Source organism: Sinocyclocheilus rhinocerous, unplaced genomic scaffold (assembly GCF_001515625.1).
Source record: "Sinocyclocheilus rhinocerous isolate Xijiao unplaced genomic scaffold, SAMN03320098_v1.1 scaffold4219, whole genome shotgun sequence".
Classification (NCBI taxonomy): Eukaryota; Metazoa; Chordata; class Actinopteri; order Cypriniformes; family Cyprinidae; genus Sinocyclocheilus; species Sinocyclocheilus rhinocerous.
The window spans coordinates 248978-273699 of record NW_015644620.1 but is presented as its reverse complement, the minus strand read 5'-3'; the positions used below and the strand labels follow the sequence as shown (position 1 = coordinate 273699).

General features: G+C 34.5%; 1 protein-coding gene across 1 annotated transcript in view; it reads left to right on the top strand.

Annotated features, from left to right (window-relative positions):
* The window catches only part of LOC107758472 (monocarboxylate transporter 8-like), a 43252-nt gene that overhangs the window by 17521 nt on the left and 1009 nt on the right, over positions 1–24722 (top strand). Inside the window, exons 2-6 of the mRNA XM_016576203.1 lie at positions 4386–4530; positions 9084–9564; positions 20827–20970; positions 22220–22448; positions 24194–24433. Coding sequence (XP_016431689.1) covers positions 4386–4530; positions 9084–9564; positions 20827–20970; positions 22220–22448; positions 24194–24414 — 1220 coding nt within the window. The 3' untranslated portion in view covers positions 24415–24433. The remainder of the gene's footprint in view (positions 1–4385; positions 4531–9083; positions 9565–20826; positions 20971–22219; positions 22449–24193; positions 24434–24722) is intronic.

Sequence of the window (24722 nt, the reverse complement as noted above, 5' to 3'; positions counted from 1 at the left end):
TTACTGCTGATTGGCTACAAGTTTGTTTAGCTAGTCGACCCAAATCAGTTTTCTAAAGCGTTTTTGAAAAATCGCTTACCCCACCTTTAAATTCTCAGTTTGGTTCTCATTACTGAAATAAAATCATTTTTCAAATTAAATCACCATAAATTAAAGGAAATACACCAAACTCTGGCATGATGTATAAATACGTCACACTGTTTTTGCATTATAGTAATGAAATTTGTGCATAAATGTCACGAAAATAATGTCACAATGCAAAAAAAATGGCTTTATTTTTTTTAATACAAAATGTACTTTTTACTTTTTTTCTCTTGATTTGGTGTGACATATGACCCTGGCATGTTCTTGACAGGTTTCCTGAGATTCACCCTGACAGATGAGACATGAGGGGTCTTGTAAGGACAGACAGATATGAACAGAGAGAGAGAAAATCGAGGGAATAACGCATGTAGGAGCAAGAAAGGGACATAAAGAGAGAGTGATCTGCTTCCCTGCGGCTGAGTGTCTTTATCCACAATCTGTCAAAGAGCATCTGTCAGTGTTAGTGGGTCACTCGTTTCCTTGTTTTCTCTCTTCTCTTTCCTCTCTTATTTCTGTTCTAGATGGAAACCACTTTCATGCTGTCCTTTCTATCTTCTCTACCTCATTTAACAAATGATCCAATAATAAAACATGTGGAACTCATTAGTGAGAATTAGGACTAGGTGATTTGAAACAAAGGAGAGAGAGAGATATAATGAAAAGCAGAGGAGAGTGGCATAAATGAAATAGAGTAAAAGAGAGGCGTGAGTGACAAGTGGAGGACTAGAGGGCAAGAGTCGGCTTCCTGAAGTAAAAATCCCATTCATTTTCTTCACAGAGAAATCAAACAACTTGTAAAAGTGCATGTTGCATCCGATGACCCCTTTAACAATGGAGTGTTTCCTTAACGTCAGGCACATTTATTATGGTAATTTTTTTTATTAAAAATTAACAAATTATGTCTACTTTTTCTTAATTATTTATGGAGGCTACAAAAACACTTGAACTTTTTCATAATTTACTTCAGCTTCTTTTTAAGTGACTTGTACAGTGAACAAAGGACAACGGATTTTGTCATTTCATTCAAAAAATAAAAAAAAAAAAAAAAAAAAAAATTTTAATTTCCACCACAATGCAATTGGATGGTGATTTTAGTGGGAATGACAGTGTAAGTGTAAATTTATTGCACATTTACCCACTGTTAGACATTGTTAGTAGGCAAATGCTGATATATGCTTTTTGCAGAAGACAAATCAGTGTGATTTCAACATTTTAATGGAGAATTTAAAGGGAAGGTGAAAGGATCTTAGAGGTAGAAAGAAAGGCTGAAAAGTTCATGTTCATTCATTTTTTGGCGGTTTTGGGTGTCTCTGGTTTATTTTTCAATAATTTTTCGTCCTGAAAGATGTAAACAAATAGAACTCGTTGCTTACAAAAGCAGTCAGAGGGTGACAGGAGAGAACCATGTGTCTGTTCTTGTTTTTCAGTACCCTGTTTCAGCTGTCAGCCGCATGGGCCGCAGTGGGGTCAGATGGTAGAACATCACTCAGAACACACTCTCTTTTGATACGGCCACGCAAAAAACGCACTAAAAATTGCTCTTTAGCATCCGCATAGCAATGCTCTGCATCTTACAGTAATATCATGGTGATGTGTTTTGCACAAGGAAGCACGTTTTTCACAAAATGTAAAATATCTACCCTAGTATTGAATGTGCACTTGTAGTGTACTACAAATCATCAGCTGTGCTTACTGATAATACAATATTAATGAAATAAAAGGCCACTTAAGTCTAAGAGAGGTACTTTCATGCATGGCTATGCTTCTTGTTGTTTTTAAAAAGTGCACTTTGTAACAATGTCAAATTAAAAGTTTTACTTTGAAGTACATTTTAAATCATGATTTTTTGAATCTTTAGTCATGCTTTAAAAAGTACTTATTTTGATGAGTTGACTTACGAAGCATATGTAAATACTTGATTTACATTAACTATGTTATTCGATATTACAATATTGTTTGTATATTTTAAATGTACTAAATTGCAACTTCATCATTATAAATGTATAATTACAAATATAATTACCTGACATACAAGTTTCTCTTTATTCTGCTTTTACTCATTTAGATTTTTTCCTCCAGCAAAACAGCTGAATCCATTGGGATTGCTTTCATAAATTCAAAATGAAAGATTTAAGATCAGAACAATGAGATATGTTTCTGAATATTGTAAGCAAACACTGTCCAGGCCCTTTGTTGTTTGGTCCAAACCAGTTCAGGTTCGATTCCACCACCCTCTCTTCGAGTCCATACATTTGCATCAGACTCCTTTTCTTTTTTGTTTTGCTGTTAGCTGTGCATTATTTATGATGGGTTAAAACTAAAAGCCTCTGATATTTTCTGCTTTCTGTGTGGATTTTTTTTTCTTGGAGAAGTAAGGTAATCCATTCCTAATAGTCACTGGAATGTTTAATTCTTCAAACATGGCCTCAGACTCACACACACACACACACACACACAGACAGAGAGAGAGAGAGACTTTATCCACCTCATGTTTTCTGCATGATCTTTTATCCGAGCTGTTAGAACCTAGTCTTCCAGAACACTCTATTCCTAAACAGAGACTCTTTGCATAGTTCTAATGTTCCGAACTCATAGTTCCAACTGAACATCACAGAAAGATTGGTCATTTACAAAGCTAACAAAACAACAAACAAAACCTTGACTGTGAAACCTGTGGAAAACATACGTCCCGTTTGACTCCACAAGCCAGCGGGAGACGGAAGGGCCTTATGTAAACCCTGACCTTGTGTTCTTCTACAAAATATGGATAAACACTAATTTGCGGTTTGTTAATGTACCGCTTCCTCTCTGGAATCGTGGGGCCACATTTCCACTGAACCTCAGCCAAGAATGACTCGCTGAAGAGGGCTCTCTCACACACACACACACACACACACACACACACACACACACACACAGACAGAGACAGACAAGAGAGAGATCAGCGTTAAATATTGAAACAGTGTCCTTAGAATCCAGCCTCTCTGGAATCGTGGGGCCACATTTCCACTGAACCTCAGCCAAGAATGACTCGCTGAAGAGGGCTCTCTCACACACACACACACACACACACACACACACAGACAGAGACAGACAAGAGAGAGATCAGCGTTAAATATTGAAACAGTGTCCTTAGAATCCAGACATACTGTGCAGACACTAAACTACCTTTGAACCATGAAAAACATGCAGTGTGTTTGACATCTGTTGTAACTGGCCAGTGCTCTAAATACAGAGATGATGGACTTTCATCTGTGTCTCTTTGCAGAATTATCTGGGTGAACAAAGAACGTCTGTTTGGGTTCATGCATGTGTAAAATATACTGTTTGTGTTCGGGGTGGGCGATATGGCAAAAATATATAGCAGTTTCTTCAGGAAGGATCACAATCTTATCAAAATGTTTTTTAAGACGATTTTGCAAGTTACTGAGCAGTAAAACTAAAGTTCTCAAGTAAACAACAAAGAAACAAATGACAAGCAATAAAACAAATTAATACTACAGAACAAAGATACAAATGAAGTAAACAGTGCTTTGTACCGTTTACTTCATTTACAGCTACTGTATGAATGAAATATAAAGCTACAAATGTGATTCAGTCAAGAGCAGATTTTCTCTTTGTCTTTTATTGTTTGATTAACATTAATGACACGGGCATTATTAGGCTGCTGCCACTTTAAGATGGATCTAATATCTCATATAACTGTAAGGCATAAGCGAATGTATTTACAGGAATACTTGCCAAGGCGGGCACAAACGGGACACAATCTCTACGATACGTTTGAAAGGTAGATCGTGGACGTCTTCAAGATCGATACAAAATTGTTGGAGGAAATTGTTGGTGTTTTTCCACATTCATCACATGAGAAAACTTTGTTCACACAAATGAATCTCAAACCTGGTTATTTTGTCAATGATCTTATTAGTGGTGCTGACTTAGGTTTCTGTTGTCATGCTTATGGTTAGGGATTTGCATAGTTTGTGCCACTTGTTGAAAAGAGGTGTGTTGTTGCTTTTCTAACGGATTAAACAGGCAAAAAATCCCACAGACTGAGCTGATGAGACTTGATGCCAGTACAAAACACCTAGCAACTACATAGCAATGCGCAAAAAATTCTCAGAACGACCTACAGTAGCAACAGAAAAGCAACTATAGATATGTATATACTTATCTATGATAGCAACGCTCCAACCTCCCAGAACACCATGCACAGCATCGTGGCAGTGAGTTTGGCAAATGGAAAATCAGGATAATGTATTTCATCATTTATTGATCAAATCTTTTTCTCTTTCTTTGTCCAGCATGGGTTGGTGCTCTGGCGATGGGGATGATATTTTTCTGCTCTCCGGTGGTCAGTATGTTCACCGATCACTTCGGATGCCGGAAGACAGCTGTCTGCGGAGCATTTGTGGCCTTCCTCGGTCTTCTCACCAGTTCATTCGCAACGTAAATGCCTTCTTTTTTTCTTACTTTTTCTTTTGTAACATTTGTATATTGTTTTTTTTTTTCCATGTTACTTTAGCATTTTCACAGTCCATTCGGAAATTATATGCAAAAAAAATAAATAAAAATAAATAAATATATATATATATATATATATATATATTTTTTTATTTTATTATAATTTTTTTTTTCTATAAAATATTTTTTATTATATGATTTTTTTATATTGATTTTTGTATGCTTTTTTGTCATGCACATTTTTCCAAAAACAATAATTTAATGTAAAATATTTATTATTTTGATTCATTCCATACATTTTGAACAGAACTGACAAATAACTATACACACAGAACAAAATGAAATCAGTCAAATAATGTGATTGTTCTTGGTAATGTGACACACAATGACATCATTTCCTGAAACTGACCCTGCATTGGAATTTTAGATTTACTTTAATTCTTTCAGCCTTACCAAAACACATTTATTTTATCCAGAAATTTTATTTGATCCACCGTCACTGTTTAAGTTCACTTAAAGACATAACAGACTGTTTTCGAGGATATTCGCCAAGACGGATATTTTGACATACTTTTGTATGTATTTGTTTGTTCAAGTGCAAGACGTGGAAAGAAAATCTGGGGCTCATGCGATGCCTGAGACGCAGCTCTGTGAATGTACGCTGTGCTCACAGAACACACTGAATCAGTTGTTATTTGCATCTTCTTGAGCTTGAATGCTTTTAAATTGCTTGAATGTTCAAATTGGCCAGGTGTATTTGTCTGTTAAAGCACAAGTAGTCGCAAAAGAGAACTCAATTCGGTGTTGTCTGCGACGTTGTGTGCGAGTTGTACACAGAACATCGCTGAGTACTGAATGGAGTTGTCTTTCGTGTCATCTTGCGCTTGAATGCTTTAAAATCACTTAAATGTTTAAATTGTCAAGGCTTAAAAACACGTGCAAATGATAAACTTTCGTGAAGACGCAGCAGTGGCCTGATCAGACCAGTGACAAATCCGTCAGTTGTCTCGAACATCTTTCACGCTGGCCCCGGGCCATCGGGCAGTTCTTATTGTCGAGCCCTGTTACAGCATCTGTCCTTGAACTGCTCAATAATGCAGATGTTTCTAAACTTAATTTGAGTTAAAGGGGTCATATGATGTTGCTAAAAAGAACATTATTTTGTGTGTTTGGTGTAATGAAATGTGTTTATGCGGTTTAAGGTTAAAAAAACACATTATTTTCCACATACTGTACATTATTGTTTCTCCTCTATGCCCCACCTTTCTGAAACACGTCGATTTTTACAAAGCTCATCGGTCTGAAAAGCAAGGTGTGCTGTGATTGGCCAGCTATCCAGTGCGTTGTGATTGGCCGAATACCTCAAGCGTGTGACGGAAATGTTACTCCCCTTACCATATTGTGATGATGCCGTAGTACAGTATGAGCACCACAGTGTGCTGAACATTTTGCACATTTGCTAAGTCTCAGAAAGTAAAATAAATTAAGATACATACATTAAAAAAATTATTAAGTTCCTAACTGTTGAATATACCGAATATACCATAAATATACACACAGAACTAAATAAAATCAATCAAATTTTTCCCAAAACAGTATTTTTTCTATATTTATTAATTATTTTTTCTTGTGCATTTATTGAAGAAAAAAAAACAATATTTTTCTGTTAAATATTATTATATTATTTTTTTTCTTGTGCCTTTTTCCAAGAACAAATTTTTTCTGCAAAACAATTCTGTTTCTCTTTTACGTGTGTAAGATGTGAATCAATAATATCTCCTGTCACTCATTTTGTGCGTTCATGTCTTTGAAGGTTGGGTTTTGTAGAGATGTTGTGGTTGAAGTGATGGAGGCGGACAAATCACTCAGCCTCCTTAAGTGTGCTTATATAAAAGGTTACTTAATCACGCTGACAGTCTTTTAAACAAAAGGAAAAAACATAAACACGTAGGAGAGCAGGACCTGTACGACAGAATAGTGATGTAGATATGTGGGGGCGTGTTAGAACGAGCCGTTTTAGGTAGGCGTGGCTGACTCTTAACTTTTATAAAGAATATCTCTTTGGATTTGAGACTTTAGTCTTTGCAACTTTACAGATCTTCTTTATGCACCAAGAGCTTGTAACACTCCAAAGAGAAAGAAAAAATTGAAATCGCATCATATGACCCCTTTAACTTGTACATGACATACACAGCTGCAGCACATATAGTTCAGTCTTTGTAGTCTATATATTTGTGGGAATCTGTTTCCCTTTACTTTGAAGTGTCTTTGTTATCTGCTGGCATGCATAAAGTGTAAACATTCACTCGTCCCAGATGTGCAGTATGAGCACCACAGTGTGCTGAACATTTTGCACATTTGCTAAGTCTCAGAAAGTAAAAAAAATTAAGATACATACATTAAAAAAATTATTAAGTTCCTAACTGTTGAATATACAGAATATACCATAAATATACACACAGAACTAAATAAAATCAATCAAATTTTTCCCAAAACAGTATTTATTCTATATTTATTAATTATTTTTTCTTGTGCATTTATTGAAGAAAAAAAAACAATATTTTTCTGTAAAATATTATTATATTATTTTTTTTCTTGTGCCTTTTTCCAAGAACAAAATTTTTCTGCAAAACAATTCTTTGTTTCTCTTTTACGTGTGTAAGATGTGAATCAATAATATCTCCTGTCACTCATTTTGTGCGTTCATGTCTTTGAAGGTTGGGTTTTGTAGAGATGTTGTGGTTGAAGTGATGGAGGCGGACAAATCACTCAGCCTCCTTAAGTGTGCTTATATAAAAGGTTACTTAATCACGCTGACAGTCTTTTAAACAAAAGGAAAAAACATAAACACGTAGGAGAGCAGGACCTGTACGACAGAACATTTATGTAATCTTTGCTTTCTTTCTCTTCCCTCCTTTCCTTCATTCTTTTCCTTCTCATTGTTTTCTCACAGTGCCTTCTCTCTGAGATCCTTGTGCAGTTGGGTCATTATACAAATTTATGTCCTCATTTGTCACAAAAACGCACACACACACACACACACACACACACACAAACAAACAAACTATTTCCCTCCCTTCCTCAGGCTTTGAACACAAGTGTCTCCTGCAGGGTCCAGCTTCTCTCTTCCATCTCACAATCCTTCATTTACACTAACGTCTGTTTGGTCATTAAGCAAATAATGTGTCCTGCTGGCCGTGTGTTGCACATTCTCTGGCTTCAGGTGTCACAGGTCATTTGGAAGTGAAATGCTTTAGTTTAATAAGGAGAGAAAAACATGAAAGTTCAACAGTTCTGCTGTAAAAATGCTCGTATCAATCATGCACCTTGTATGACTTTATTTCTTGTGCAACCATCTTGCAGAAGTTGCTTTTGGACACTTGAGAAAAACCTTACTTTCAAAAAGAGTGCTTTTTTTTATATACTTAAGCGCAAATTGAATGTAATGTTTTCAGACACTTCAATGAATAGCAATTAAATGAAAATGTATTTAGTTTAAATTTAAATGAAATATAATGAGTTTTATAGTGCTTTCTTCGACTAACTTAAGTAAGACTTGTTTTAAGTACACTTAAATGGCCTTTTTTTCTAATAATGTTATATTATCTGCACATACAGATTTTTAATAATATACTTTCAAGTACACTGCAGGCTTATTGTTGTTCACTAAAAACTAAAGCTGAAACCATTAAAAAACATATTTTTGTTGATTGAAATAAGATAAATATTGACTGAAATAAAATAAAATATACATAAAAAACCTTAAGCTATTTTATCTTTATTGCTTTGACAACTAGATATAATTTATCTAGTTGTCAAAGCAACTTTTTTCTTTTTTTTAAAAAGTTTTTTGTTAAGTAAAAAAAAAAACTAAAATAGAACTAAAAACTAAATAAACTAAATCTAAAACCTAATAAAAACTATACAGATATATTTTAAAGAAAAAACAAACTAATGAAAATGCCAAAACACAACAATAAACTTAAACTAAAACTTTAAAAAACTATATTGACATATTTAAAAAATAACTGACTAATAGAAATGACAAAACAATACACTTAAACTTAAAGGGGACGTAACACACACACAGTTTCTGCCAATGTCATGTTAATCTTGAGTACCTATGGTATTGTTTCCTTCATATCTCCGAAGAGTCTTTAGTTTTATCAGATTTATAAGAGACAGATACAGCTTTATGCTTCTCTCTGAAAACAGTCTGGTTGCTGTGTGCGCGCGCTGTTCTGGAAGAAGAGCACATAAAAGGAATTCCGCCCTATATGACGTCATGAAGGGCCATACTCGGAAAAAAAAACTTTTTTGAAAATTATACGAACTCTGAAGGAGTGTCTTTGACACAGAAATACGTCCAACTCGTCTTTTGAGACTTTGGTCATGTTTGGCATGAGAATCAAACTCTTTAGCAGTGTAAATAATTCAGAATGCATGAAATAGAATTAGACCACCTTGCACCTTTCATCAGCATTGTTCTTTTATCCATTTTCCTTTTATCACATTCACATCCTGTCTTCTCTCCTCAGCACGCTGGGTCTTCGATACTTCACATACGGGATACTGTTCGGCTGCGGATCCTCATTCGCATTCCAGCCGTCTCTGGTGATCCTGGGGCATTATTTTCGACAGAGACTGGGTTTGGCCAACGGCGTGGTGACGGCAGGCAGCAGCCTCTTTTCTATGGTGCTCCCTGTGCTGCTCAAGAAAGTGGTGGGACCGCTGGGCCTTCCCAGAACCTTCCAGATCCTCAGTATCTTCATGCTGGTCCAGTCGCTGCTGGCCCTCACTTTCAAACCGCTCATGCCCAGTGGGATGTGCCCGATGCCAGGCATGGGAATGGACGGAGGTCCCCCGTCCGGCCTGGAGTCGGCGAGCAGGTGGCAGAAGGGCCTGGCCAAAATCAGGAAGTACTTTAACGTACGAGTGTTTGGTGTGCTGACCTATCGGGTTTGGGCGTTCGGTGTCGCCACGGCAGTTCTGGGATACTTCGTTCCGTACGTGCACCTGGTGAGTTGTGGTTTGAGACCATATAGTGTCATTTTCAGTGTTATTTTAATACTATTTATATGTTGTTATAGTATTTAATAATATTTTGAATTAGCTTTTATTTTTATATTTTTAATTAAATTTTTTACGTTTTATTAATTCTATGTGCTTTTGTAAGTTTGAGTAGCTTATGTTTTTCTGTAATATTTTTATTTAGCTTAAATTTATTTTAGTTTTAATTTGTTTTATTTTAGCATTTATTTAATACTAAAATTTATTTATTAAATAGCATTTTTTTTTAGTATTTCAGTTTTAGTACTTCAACTTATTCTTCTTATTTTAGTTGTGTGCCAAGGCAATATTTCTAGGTTTAAGGTTTTCATCTAATATTTATATTTTAATTAATTTAGTTTAGATGAATTTTATTTAGCTTATTTAATAATTGAATAGTTTATTCAATAATTGAATCGTTTTAGTTTACAATAACAACCCTGGATAATAGCAGAGTATGTGCTCCCTTCCAAGTCAAAACTGACATGAAAACAAGCACATTATGTTCAAAAATCATTTTAACAACAATTTTATTAGCAAATGTTCAAGCATTCTTAAATCAAGATACATTTATGTAAGAAGCAAAATTACATAAGGCATTACGAAAAATTTTAAAAGGTATAAAAAAACAACATCTAAAATTAAGTGAATTTACACATAAGTCAAGAGGGAAAAACTTAATTCAAAGGGAATTGTTGTTTTAAGCATAAAGCCACCTAATTTAAATTTTTTTTAATGTAATTTTGCTTCTCAGGTAAAAGTAGCTTGATTTAAGAAGGTTTAGATATTTTACTTATATATATATATATATTTCTTATTAATATGCATGTTTATATATCCCTGCTTAAGTGGTGGGGGCTAAAATCAACATGGGAAAAAATGTGGAGGCATATTTATCATTTTTGAATGCTAATTTAAATGAACTGTACACTACTCAAGTTGAATTTAATTTTAAATTCACTGTGTTGAAAATTGAAATCAAATTACTTCAGTGATTTAGTAGCAACAAATGATAAATATTTTGCCTCAGAAACATGGCCCTGCAGGTGGAAAAGCAGTTCTCACTCTCACCAGGGAGTTTTATTTTTTATGCCAGATTCTGAGCATAATTAATATCTCGCTTTCCAGACATTTGGCACAAAGCCGAGTTCCACCATTAAATCATAATTACAGATCTTATGCACACAGGCCTATAGATTCCACAGATTTACATGAAGAAATTTGCAGAATAATACAAGTGCAGTAGACTGAAGTGATGATTGATATCATGATATTTAAATTAGTACAATCCAATAAATAAGATCTTCTCGAGCCATATAATGGTTCAGATTCAGATGTGATCAATGATTAATTGTTACCAGTCTGTCATTTTGCTAAACTCCCACTGTGACCCAAATTATTTTTCCAAACATTTAATTACATTTGAGGTCATGATTTGAAATCATACTGACCTCAGGATACTCATTCTGCATCATGTAGGAGTTTATTCCTCTTGACACTCCTGTCCTTTCTTTCACCCTAAAAACTTGACGGGACATTTTTAAACTAGAGTCATCAAACTGGGTAGAGCCAACTAATATCAGACCGTACAAAACAAAAGGCAGAATGTTTTCACTACTCTTTTTCTTACAATGAAAATGATGCGGACGGATGCTGTTGAACTTTAAAGAAAATCACAGTAAAATGGAGTAAAACTCGATTGAGGTTGTTGAGAGTTGCAGTTGTCGAATGAATTAGACACAACAGGGTCCATCACCATTAAAGGAGCAGTTACCCAAAAATTAAAAGTGCTAAAAAGTGTACTCTCCCTCAGATCATCCAAGATGTAGATGAGTTTGTTTCTTCATGGGAACAGATTTGGAGAAATGTAGCATCATATCACTTGCTCACCAATGGATCCTCTGCAGTGAATGGGTGCCGTCAGAATGAGAGTCCAAACATCTGATAAAAACATCACAATAATCCACAAGTAATCCACACCACTCCAGTCCATAAATTAAGATCTTGTGAAGTGAAAAGCTGCTTGTTTGTAAGAAACAAATCCATTATTAAGACGTTTTTAATTTCAAACCATCGCTTCCAGCTAAAATACGAGTCCTCTATCCATAATATTGCTTTCTCCAGTGAAAAGGTCATCTCGTCTGAATCAGGAGAGAAATATGCACAGATCAAGCACTGTTTACAAGCCAAAAACAGTTCTAAACAAGCATGTTGGTGGATTTTGATGTGAGAGACAACGGGATGGAATTTTTCACTGGAGGATGCGTTATTATGGACTCATATCCATAATAGCAACAGCTTAATGTAAAAATGCCTTACAAACACAAAGACTTCACAATCTTGCTTCACAAGACATGTTACATTTCTCCAAATCTGTTCCCATGAAGAAACAAAAAAAGTCAATTTTCAACAAATTGACATTTTTGGGTGAGCTATTCTTTTAAACTTACATTTATTTTAATCTGTTTAGTTGCCAAGGCAAACGTTGGAATTTGGAATGTTTCAACCTTTTTTTAAGTTTAAGATTTACATCTAATATTAATATTTTATTTTATTTAAGCTTTATTTTCGCTAACAAAAATTATTTTTAGTTAGTTTTAGTTAACTATAAGAACACTATAAGCACTAAAATTACTAAAACTGAAATTAATTTTTTTTATAAAATAAAGTTTAATTACTTAGCTAAGTACAAGTATTAAAAAACGACAAATGCACACAACAATATCACTAAAACTTAAACGGAAATTAAATTGAAAATATAAAAATAATTAATTTAATTAATATGCATGTTTATATATCTGTGCTTAAGTGGTGGGGACTAAAATCGACACATTTTTGGGTGAGCTATTCTTTTAAACTTACATTTATTTTAATCTGTTTAGTTGCCAAGGCAAACGTTGGAATTTGGAATGTTTCAACCTTTTTTTAAGTTTAAGATTTACATCTAATATTAATATTTTATTTAATTTAAGCTTTATTTTAGCTAACAAAAATTATTTTTTAGTTAGTTTTAGTTAACTATAAGAACACTATAAGCACTAAAATTACTAAAACTGAAATTAATTTTTTTTATAAAATAAAGTTTAATTACTTAGCTAAGTACAAGTATTAAAAAACGACAAATGCACACAACAATATCACTAAAACTTAAACGGAAATTAAATTGAAAATATAAAAATAATTAATTTAATTAATATGCATGTTTATATATCCGTGCTTAAGTGGTGGGGGCTAAAATCGACATGGGAAAAAATGTGGAGGCATATTTATCATTTCTGAATGCTAATTTAAATGAACTAAAAGCTTAAAAGCTAATTTGAAATATTATTAAATACTATCATAGTATATACAGTAAATAATACTAGAATAACCCTGTTGTTTAGAAAAACATTCTGCCTCACATCTTATTTTGTGTTTGTGCCATATTGGTTTATAAGATTACTAATTAATGTCCATTTCTATTTTGGTGTGAACGAAGTCTTCAGATTTAGCACATAATTTATGAAACATGAAACTTGCAGTAGCTCTGCTTCTTGGAAGCGATTTGCTTTTCTAGTTAACATTTTTTAAATACCAAATCCTTATCAGTGCAGTCAATAAATCATGAAATGTAGTGTTTTTGGCACTTTATTTCTGAACTGAATGTTAAACAGGGTTTTGACATTTGCTGTTTCATGGAGGCTGTTGTTTACAAGCCGACAAAACAAAGTGAACAAAATGCCTCCGATTTACAGTCAAGCCGGTGTGCATTTAAACGTTAAGAAAACAGAGGAGGCTATAGGAGCGAAGCGCCCGTCCTATGCATAAATAATGTTTTAGGGTTCCGCGAACTGAAATATTTACTGCACTCTGCATGACAGAAAGTGTATGTGATGAGTCCACACATGTTGATGATGAATTATTAACTCGGCGTGTGTCATCTCAGGTCAGACTCTGGGGATTTCTGTCCTTGTTTCACCTTTCCTTCTCACTCATTCTCTGTTGTCATAGTGATGGACATACTTTTACTTGGATACCTGAATTACTCAGCCGTAATGGTGCTTCTCTCTTGTTTTCAGCAGAGAATTAGTTTCCAGCCGCTCAACCAAGTGCACAAATGGAGTTTGGGTCACACTGATAAACAGGCCATAAAATGTGATGATATAAGAGAATGCACTGTTTACTGAAAGAAAAGCTTGACGCAGATGGTTCCTTCATGTGTGCTTTTCTTTCCCTGCAAAGCGTGGAAATTCAAAACCTTTAGTTGTTCAGCATGTGTGGGAATACTTCAGTGTGGTTAATGGAGATGTGCTCAAACTATCAGCGTTAAAGAAAATATTACTTTTATTCAGCAAGGAGGCATTAACTTGATCAAAACAGAGAGTAAAGACTTTTATAATATTACAAAAGATTTCTTTTTCAAATAAATTCTGTTCTTTTGAACCTTCTATTCATCAAATAATCCTGAGGAAATGTGTCACGGTTTCCAGAAAAATATGAAGCAGCAAAACTGTTTTTACCATTGATATTAATAAGAAATGTTTCTTGAGCAGAAAATCAGCATATTAATGATTTCTGAAGGATCATGTGACACTGAAGACTGGAGTAATGATGCTGAAAATTCAGCTTTGCATCACAGAAATAAATTGCATTTGAAAATATATTCTAATAAAAGAGTAATTTTATATTGCAATGATACTTCCCAACAGAAATGCATTCTTAGTGAGCATAAGAGACTTTAAAAAATGTTTAAAAACACACCAATCCCTTTTTAACATTATAAAGGTATTTTATGTCATTTCTAATCAAGGTAATGTGTCCTCGCTGAAGAAAAGGATTCATTTCTTTAAAAAAAAAAAAAATCATAATGTCCCCAAAATTTTGAGTGGTAGTATATTTTGAAAATATAAAACATATTGGAGTCTTAAAAAATTCACGATTAATTCAGTGTGTTGCTTGCCATTTCTTTGTAATCATTTGTGTAAAAAAAAAAAAAAAATTACAAGCAATTTCAGAGGGCAAATTGTTTCAAAGTAAATCCTGCACCAATATTTTTTCATTATACTTGAAGTGTGTGTACGCATTTGTTGCAATTGTGTTCTGTTGATATACAGTATGTCAAATCATTGGTATGTGTTTGAAGCAAGTGTTTATTTGGTTAGTTGTGAGTTAGCCAACTTGTGTGTGTTTGGCATGTGTGTGTATTTTTTTGTGGGCGTTGGTATAAAGTTGATGAGAGAGACCTTTCCCCCCTCGCCTCAGTCTCACTCTTCCACCTACAGTCGTGTTTTTTCAGGCTTCGCACCAGAAGTAAACACTTAGTCCCGGCTTTTGTTGTGCGTATATGTGTGTGTGTGTGTATGCATTTGGTTCTCGCTTCTCGTGCTGAAATAGGAAAGCCCTTCCTTCACATTAAACCTAAATGTGAAATCGCAGGACTTTTGATGTGCCCCTAAGGTTTTCTCATTCAAGCGGTTTTCAAAAGACATCCAATCCACAGGCTTGTGATCTCTAGTGTCAGGAAATTCTTCTAAAGGATTTTTTATTTTTAACCCCATGTCCTCCCCCTCTTCCCTTCTTAGAAACAAGGGCGTCTATGAGCGGAAATATTCAACTTATAGCTGCTTTTCCTCTGTTCCCACCACAAAGCAGCATTATGCCATCATTGATAAGGCTGAAGAAAAGGGCTTTGATGAAGTCCAGAGGCTGACTATGGCTGTACAAAGCCAACCGTTTAGTCAAGTGATGCATTTAGCCACAGGAATCACACTTAACTAGCACTTCTATGTCAATAAGAGGCTAATGTTTATGTATTTGTACAAGATAATACTGAGTGAATACTGAGATTAAGTTTGGCCACGTTCACACAGCAGCAGAATACTGTATTTGAGTCCTTAATACGGTTACGTTCACACACAGTACGGTTATTTAAGGTCGTGACACCTTTTTCTCCTCTCTCACACACTTACATTCTCCGTTCGCATACATATACTTCTACTTTCACACACATTTCTTCTTTCACATAGATATGTTTGCTTACATATATAAACACTTTACTTTTCAACACATACATGTATTCTGACTTTCAAGCACATATATTTACACATCCACACATATGCATTCTTTATTCTTACATACCCATACATTCTAACTCACATACATACATTGTCACTTTCACACATGTATTCACACTCATATGCATGCATGTCTCTTTTTTTTTTTTTGGTATCCATTACTTCCCGTTTAAGCAGGAAGTCACTCAAACCAGGAAATACATCTGCTAGACTTGCTCAGCTCATCCTATCACAACTATTATGCTATTCAAAGTCATCCTGTTTTCTTTTCAAGTACCGTTTTTAAAAAAAAATTTAACTTTAATTTTTTATTTTAAAATGTCATTCTGTAACCGACTTGTTCTACAGATCTCTGTACAAGTGTTATGATACTGATTTTGAAAGTACTGACAGGGCTCAACACTACGGAATATTTGTACTGTTCAAATTTTTTACTTGCCCTGGCAAAAAATTCACTGGCCTTGACACACTCACAAAATTTTTTTAAATAAATAATAAATAAATAAGTAAAATAAAATAAAATATTAAAAATAAATAAATATGACTTATTGTTTTTATTGTAATAAATGATAACCATTTAGCACAAATAGAGACTATAGTAAAAAGATAAAAACAAAATGAACCATGCTTTATGTTTTTCAGGTAGGTTTAACTGTATTCCAAGGATGCACTGATCAGGATTTTTCATGACCGATTCCAATTGCTGATTTTTTTCACAATCGAATGGGCCGATTCCCATACTGGTTGCCTATTTATTTATTATAATTTTTTTTATTTAATAGTTGTTTATTTGCTCTGTTACTGGCCAAACTGGCCTTAACCCCTTAAGGTCATTATCCCGGTCCCGGGAGAGGAATTGAGTCATCACGTGTGTTTTTGAAAATATTACACGTGTTGGAGCACACAAACCCCAAACCCCGAGTTCTCTTGCGCCTCTTCTCTCGTGCTCGAACAGACAAATACATTAAAAAAATTATGCCAAAAATACAAGATATCTAGAAGTTTAAACCATTCAAGTGCAAGATGAAGCAAAATAACTCAATTCAGTACTCGCGGGCTGTTTCTATGCTCACAGCAATGCAATGCAATCATTTTCACACAAATGACATTATTAGCAAATATCTGTAAACCGGATATACGGACGCAAAGAGGAGAGATGCGCAAACAGAGAAGGTGCTGTACCACTGTGCCCACGGCCCCAATCACAACTCGCTCAAGGGACAAGGCCAAAGATGTAACCTTTTCACAATTATAATATTTTTTTAAATAGTTTGCTGAAACACTTCTGCGGCTGCTTCATCTACTTCAGCCATGCTGATGTAACACTGATCACGCTTAACCTGCCTTCCGTTTCCACTATACTCGCTCAGACATACATACATTCTTCTCTTACATACACATATTTTCTTCAGACTGACATGCATTTTCTTCTTATATAGATTTATTATTTATAACATTACATTTATACCTTGAATACATTTGCATAAGAGCAAAATGAATAAATGTGTGCTTAAAATATGAATGTAAGAGGAAAATGTAAGAATGCGTGTTACTATGAGTTTGTTACTATGAGAGCAAAAATGTATCTATGTGAAAGGAGAATATAATTGTGTGAGACCACCAGAATAAATTATGGCTTGTACGGTCCTTCATAGGACTGGACAACTAGTTGTCTGTCACATCATACAGTGCCGAGAGAGAGCCACTCTGCTGCACAAACGCGTGTCTACCGTGTTTTGTGTGTTTTCATGGTTTCAGGAACTTACAGAGACGGAGAAATGAGCTGTGTGTCATCTGAAAGTTTTAGATCCAGTCAGATTTTCTCCATCGGAGCCGCTCAGTTTTGTGTTTTGCGTGCGATGCAAATGCTCCGCTCTCCGCCCAAATATAAAAGCTGCTGTCTGTTAATGAAAGTAGTCAATATGCTTCACCACCTGTCAACTTTTTTGATTGATGATGACCTTTGACCTTTTACACTGAGGGGTTTGACCCCTTGACCCCGGACCACCCAGGTTGCGTTCACCTTTGACCCTTTAATTTTCAGATGTCAATATGACGAATGGTTTTTGCATATTTGGAATTCCAACGTTGACCCGTGACCTTTTAATTCTCCAGCTGTCAAATAGGTCAATACGGTTTTAGTATGTGGAATTCCGTCATTGACCCACATCCATAATAAGAGCTTTGTTCCATTTTGAACCTTGACATGTCAAATTTGAAGCCCCCAGGCTTATTGACCTTTCACATCCGGGGACATCTGTTGACCATATGAGGATATCCAGCCCTCATTCCATCTTATGGTCACTCTACGGTCATGTGAGAAAGATATTGGTTGGTTTTAAGGACAATATCAAAATAAGTGGAGGAATAAACAATTTTAACAGACCATAGGCGCGTTTCCATTACAGATTTGTGCAAAACTTTGGCGATATTTTATAAATGTCGATAAAAAAGTATTGCAAAATGACGGCGTTTCCATTAACCAATGTTATGAGACTTAAACGCGTATTTTCAATTCGCAATTTCAATTTGCGCAATTTGAAGGGTAATGGAAACGCGCCTCATAAGAGCTGATCACAATATGCGTAAACACACATACACACACACACACACACACACAATTGAATGTATAAAAGGTGTTTATTCTTATTTAAAGATGTATATAAATAAACATAAATGATGTGTGTGTATATATATATATATATATATATATATATATACATACTCACATTTACTATAGTTTTAGCAAAATGAATAAATATAAATTATCTTACATTTTTATGAGAGCTTTGAAATATGTTGAAATATAAAACCACGGTGTGAGTGCTCTTCACACAGCATGAGTCCCTGTCAAAACGGTGTGTCATTCGACATGACGGGTGTGGGGCTGCTTAGAAGCGTCAGATATGGGTGATATGGAAGCAACCCCTAATGTTATGCTCGGTTTAAAATGCACAATAGGTTATTCTGTGTGCGTCCCCATCCAGGACGCCTTCGGGGTGTGCATGCTGTGACGCTTCCTCATAGAGGACGGCTGGCAAAGAGGCCATTGTTCAAAATACTTCTTCGTCAATGAATCTCTCGTAAGAAATATGAGTTGAAATATAAAATCTCAAAGTGTTTGTCATGTAAGAAAAAGTTATCGGTCGATTGCCAAAATAAGTAAAGGTATAAAAAATTTATTTTAACAAACCATAAGGGATATTGTGGACCCCGACATGCCCAGACACTTTTCCATAGACATTGATTTTCATACTGTATATTCTATCCCCTGCCCTAAAACCTACCCATCACAGTAAACTTTCTGCATTTTTGTATTTTGTACACTAATATAATTTTGCCATTTAAAAATGTTTGTTTTTTGCTCATGGGGACAAATTTTGCTCTGGTCAAACATTTGATGTATTAGTGCACAACAAGAGGGTACATGAACCACACACACACACACACACACACACACACACGTCAAATTGTCATAATTTATGGGAGGCTTTCCATAGACATAATGATTTTATACAGTACAAACTGTACACCTACCCATCACACAAAAACTGCATACTTACATTTTTTATAAAACATTGTTTAGTATGTTTGTAAGTATTTTAATTATGATGACTCAAGAAATATTTTATCTATTTTAAAGAAGATGGTAATAAATACAATATTTGATTATATATAAAACACTCAATATAAAAACAAACATGGCACTAAAAACAGCAAAACATTTACTACAGTTTTAGGTAACAATATATATGAAGAAAAAAAACATCTTACATTTTTCAGAGATCTAAAAAGTAGTTCCTTATGTAATGATGGTTCATACCTTTAATGAAAGGTTTACAAAAATGTATTTAGTTTAAGTTATATCATAAATAAAAACTTAAAGATACTTGCCTTGTCCATTGTGAAACTGATATGGGATGGGCGAGGGAGGAGATACAGACCAGATGTTAAGAAATAAATGTATAGCCTTTGAAATAAATGTATAGCACATCCAAAACGTTCACTTAGAAAAAAGTGAATGTTTTGAATGTGCTACATTTATTTCAAAGTGTAATTTTGCTTTAAAGTTTAAATAAATATTGTCCCCTACTACTTCCATCCTATGGTAGAAATATTCTGACTGACCTGAAGTATAATTTGTATTAATCAGGTTTATTCCAGTTCTAAAACTTCAGATTCTTTAAAAGTTTCGATTCTTTAAAAGTTTCTTATTTCTACAAAGATTCAACCAGCGTTTTACCCTGGTCAATATGAGGTATGCTGACAAGAAATTGTCGCATTTAGGTGTGTTTTAAAATATAACTTAATTATACATATTGAACTATCCTCAAACAAGTCCAATCATCAGAAATACCTTCTGCTGATGGAGATACATTTTTAATAATAATTTTTTCCTGTGTCCCGCAGTAGAAAATATCTCCACTGTTAAAACCTTGTATACAATATGTATTAAAACTATAGAATTAATTAATGGTGTTAATACTTTTGTAAAATTTTAAGGGTTCACATGTCTCATAGATTTATATGATTTTAGTTTTCCAACTTTTTCCCAAAATCAAATTTTGTACGTTTTGCATAACACTTTCTTTTTTTTTTTTCAAATCATAATCTTGCTTTAAAGTTTGAATAAAAGGTTATTAAATGTAGCTTCATACCCGTTATGTTCTGAGAACTTCATTAAAAAAAAAACATATTTTAGGGTTGGTGAGATTTTTAATGTTTTTGAAAGAAGTCTTTTTTTGCACCAAGGCTGCAATTATTTGATCAAAAATACAGTAAAAACAGTAATATTGTGAAAATTTCAATTGAATCTCTTGGAGTATATTTTAAAATATAGTTTATCCCTGTGATAGTAAAGCTAATTTTTTAGCAGCCATTACCTTAGTCTTCATTGTCACATCATCAAGTTTTATAGAGTTTTTTTTCCTAGCCATATCTACTCCATATCATCCATTTTTATGTCAAATACATGAATATAATCAATTCATTAACACAGAAATTCATTTATTTATAATTTTTGGGGCATTTCTATCATACTGACCCCAAACCTTTGAACAGTGTTGTGGATGGCTGGCTGGCTTGATGGATGTATGGATGGATGAATTGATTGATTGATGGATAGATAGTTTTGTATGTGTATGTTAATCATCTGATGGTTTTCCTGTTTCTGTGGCAGATGAACTTTGTGAAAGAGCAGTTTGGAGACACTCAGAGGGAATGGGTGCTGCTTGTGTGTATCGGAGCGTCGTCTGGAGTCGGTCGACTGCTGTTTGGGAAGATCGGAGACCTCATACCTGGAGTAAAGAAAATCTACATGCAGGTATGGAAACCCACAGGAACTGCTTACTGCATGCCAGTGAATCATAATTCCATAGCTGGAGAAGTTTGCTTCTAGGGCTGCTACAAATGAATATTTTGATAATCGATTAATCTAACGATTATTACAACAATTAATCGACGAATCGTCAATTATTTCACTGATTAATCACTAGTTTCTGCAACTTTCATGCTATGTCACTATAAATTGGCATGAAACGATGACAGGACGGTCCTGCTGCGGTGAAGTGTCTCGCTTAAGGTCACACCGGTGTTACATCACAGCAGCCCAATCTAACCAATCAAAGTTTCTGAATTTCTTTACGTTCTAAAAGTGGAACAAAATTTGAATTAGTTTTTCTCTTTAATTCTAGATTGAATCTTTCTTTTATATGATGTCAATATATAATTCTTTCCTGAAAAACAGCATGCTGTTTCATTTGTTGCAAAGCTGTTTCATTATCTTTTGCAATTTGGTTGCCAGGAAACTTCAAATGAACATCTGCATACCTTTTCCTTTAAAGGAAATATTTGCTTTTAGGATTTGATTTTCAATGGCATTTTAATGTTTAATGAGGGTGTTTTATTTTATATATAATTTTTTTTTTTTTTTGGAAAAAATAACTTCCACAACATCCAACAATACCAATAACAATAAAAATTGTTTGTTTGTTTACTTGTTTAAAATATGACATATATATAAACTTTATGCACTTTCAAGAGCTTGTTCAGCATAGTTGAATTTTCCGATTTGAACAGCATATTTCACAATCTACCTGTCGTTACAAAATTTGTAATACATTGCAGGCTTAATTTTGACCAAACAACCTTCATCCCTTGTTGGTAGTATTCAAGATCAGACAATACAGGTTATAATAAATGTCCTGTGTATCAAAAAAAGTAGGACTCACTCTATGTATTCTTTTATTCCTCTTCTTAATTTACTTTTTAAAATTTGTTTAAATTTTTTTTATGAAATCTGCACCATATTATCCGTTTTTATGTAAAATACTTAAATATCATCAGTTCATTTATTATTATTTTTTTGTCATTTTCTATGGTATTTTTCTGTAGTACCCCCTTAAATTCTAATCCTGTTACCAGTACTATAAAAAAAAATTTGTAAGTAATTTTCTGAGCATCAGGATATGGAATGCCTTCGTGGCTGTAAATCTGAGATGTCAAACTTCGGATGGAGCGCAGCATTAGTCCACATGCTTAGACGATCTCTCTGTGTGTCTGTATACATGTAGGTGGCCTCGTTCATATTACTGGGTCTGATGTCCATGATGATACCTCAGTGCGCCGTGTTTGAAGGTCTGGTGGTGGTTTTCGTATTGATGGGTCTTTGTGACGGCTGTTTCATCACTATCATGGCCCCCATCGCCTTTGAGTTGGTAGGGCCCATGCAGGCGTCTCAAGCCATCGGCTACCTCCTCGGCCTCATGGCCATACCAATGACAGCGGGGCCACCGATCGCAGGTGAGGAGCTTAAAAAAAAAGAACGTCTGTTAGAGTAAATACTTTGCATTAAAACATTTACATTTGCTTGCATTGGAATGACTAATTTTTATTTTATAGAACTTAGAGCTTTTACTTTAAATGCAATTTTAACTTGTAAAAGTTATTTTATTTTATAATAACATATATACAGTGGGTACGGAAAGTATTCAGACCCCCTTAAATTTTTGCTGTGTGTACATTAATGAGGAAAAAAAATTAACTTAAATGATTTTAGCAAATGGCTGCAATATAACAAAGAGTGAAAAATTTAAGGGGGTCTGAATACTTTCCGTACCCACTGTATATATATAATAGACATGTATTTTATATGGATAATGCATATACATGTATATATAAAACTTATGTTATGCTTATCTAAGCTTATGCATGTAAGCTATGTTATATATTACTTGAGAAGTAAATCTTAAAATTTTCACACAAAAATGCACACACACACACACACACACACATATAGAATTTCAACTTGTAAAGCCATATTTTTTGTAAACATTTTCTTTTAATTAATTTTTTTAACAAAAAAAATTCGTGCAAACACACACATTTGTACTTGTAGATAAATATGTTGAAAACATGATTTAATCAGCCAGCATGCTGATCTTGGCCACGTTCCCCAGATAAGACTCGCACACACACAACAGACTAAGTGTTTCTCCAGTTTCTGGGTCTGGTGGACAGGAATGAGACTTATTTCGGAGGATAAATTCCAAGGTCTCCCTGTGAGCACATTTAGTTTGGACTGTTGACTTAAATGCTCTTGTTCAATGACGGTCTCCATATGTTTCCAGTTCCGCAGCCTCGTTTTGAAGAATTAGACCCACCAGAGCATCTGCTCCATCTGTACTCCAATAAATAGACCTTATACTTTCAGGTCTCAAGGTTCATTTACAGAATACTGACGTTACCTGTCTGGACTCTGGGTTGGTTTCAGGAACGCAGAGTCCTCATTCGAGAACGTGATGCATCATTTGTAGGATCTATTTTCAAAGCGTTGCCTTCACAGCAGGGACATTACAACTAGGTTTGGATTGGCTGTCACATACTGTTATTTCACATACTTGGAACCGCGATCTGACTTCTAAATGTTTAAGTTTCAAGTGATCTTATATCTTCTGTATAGGCTGGGGAGCATCTTACCAAAGTCTTCAAAGTCTAAATAGCTCATAGTTGTTTTGCTTCAGATGTATTCCAGACTGCAAGCCTCATTGAGATTCCTTGAAATCGAGAGCATTTGAAGATGAATGTGGCCGTCATAGCAGGGAGTCTCGATTGAATTGCATTGGATTAGTTCCAGTCTTCAATCTTTTTATTCAAAGTCAACATGAAATCAAAACTGACTCCCCAGTTATTCAATAGTAAATCGTTCTTTTTTTTTTCATTTTTTCACACACACACACACACACACACGCACGCACGCACGCACACACACACACACACACAGAAACAATTGACAAGCGTGTCTGACTCTGATGTGCAAGAAATTAATTAAATCATGTAACATAAAATTAAGAAATCAAGGCACAAATGATGCAAAAAAAAAAAAACTCTTTAGGCTGAACTCCAGTGCCTGCACTTTTCCTCATTGAATATTCCTTTTCACTTACATCATGTTGCATCAAATACATCATGTTGCAGAATTAAAATGCATTGTAAATGCTGTTTCCTCTCTCATATGTTCTTTTTCTATGTCTTGTCTTCTTTCTCAGGACTTCTTCACGACTATTTTGGAAACTATCATGTGGCGTTTTATCTGGCTGGTGTTCCTCCAATAGTGGGGGGTATCGTGATGTTTTTTGTGCCTCTGGTGCACCAGCGCATGCAAAGACGGCGAAAAGAGACCAACGACCCCAGCATGGACAAGATGTTGAAGAACTGCTCGAACGGAGACATGCTGCCCGGATACACAGACATGGAGACACACATATGAAGCCCACAGCCACACAAAGGTAGTTTGTGTTGCATCATTATAGCATTTTTTGTTTGTTTTAAATTTTGTGAAAATATTACTTATTTCTGGAGTTTGAAACACAGATTTTCAATGCAGTCTCAAACTTTTGGGCCCCAGTGTATAGGAAAAAAAAGCTACATTTCATGCATGCTTAGAAATTGTTATGGTTTGTGATTTTTGCATTTCTACAAATATATAAAATAAAAAACATATACTAATATATTAATAAAAAAAATACTATATTTATACTATATATGTATATATACAGTATATATATATATATATAT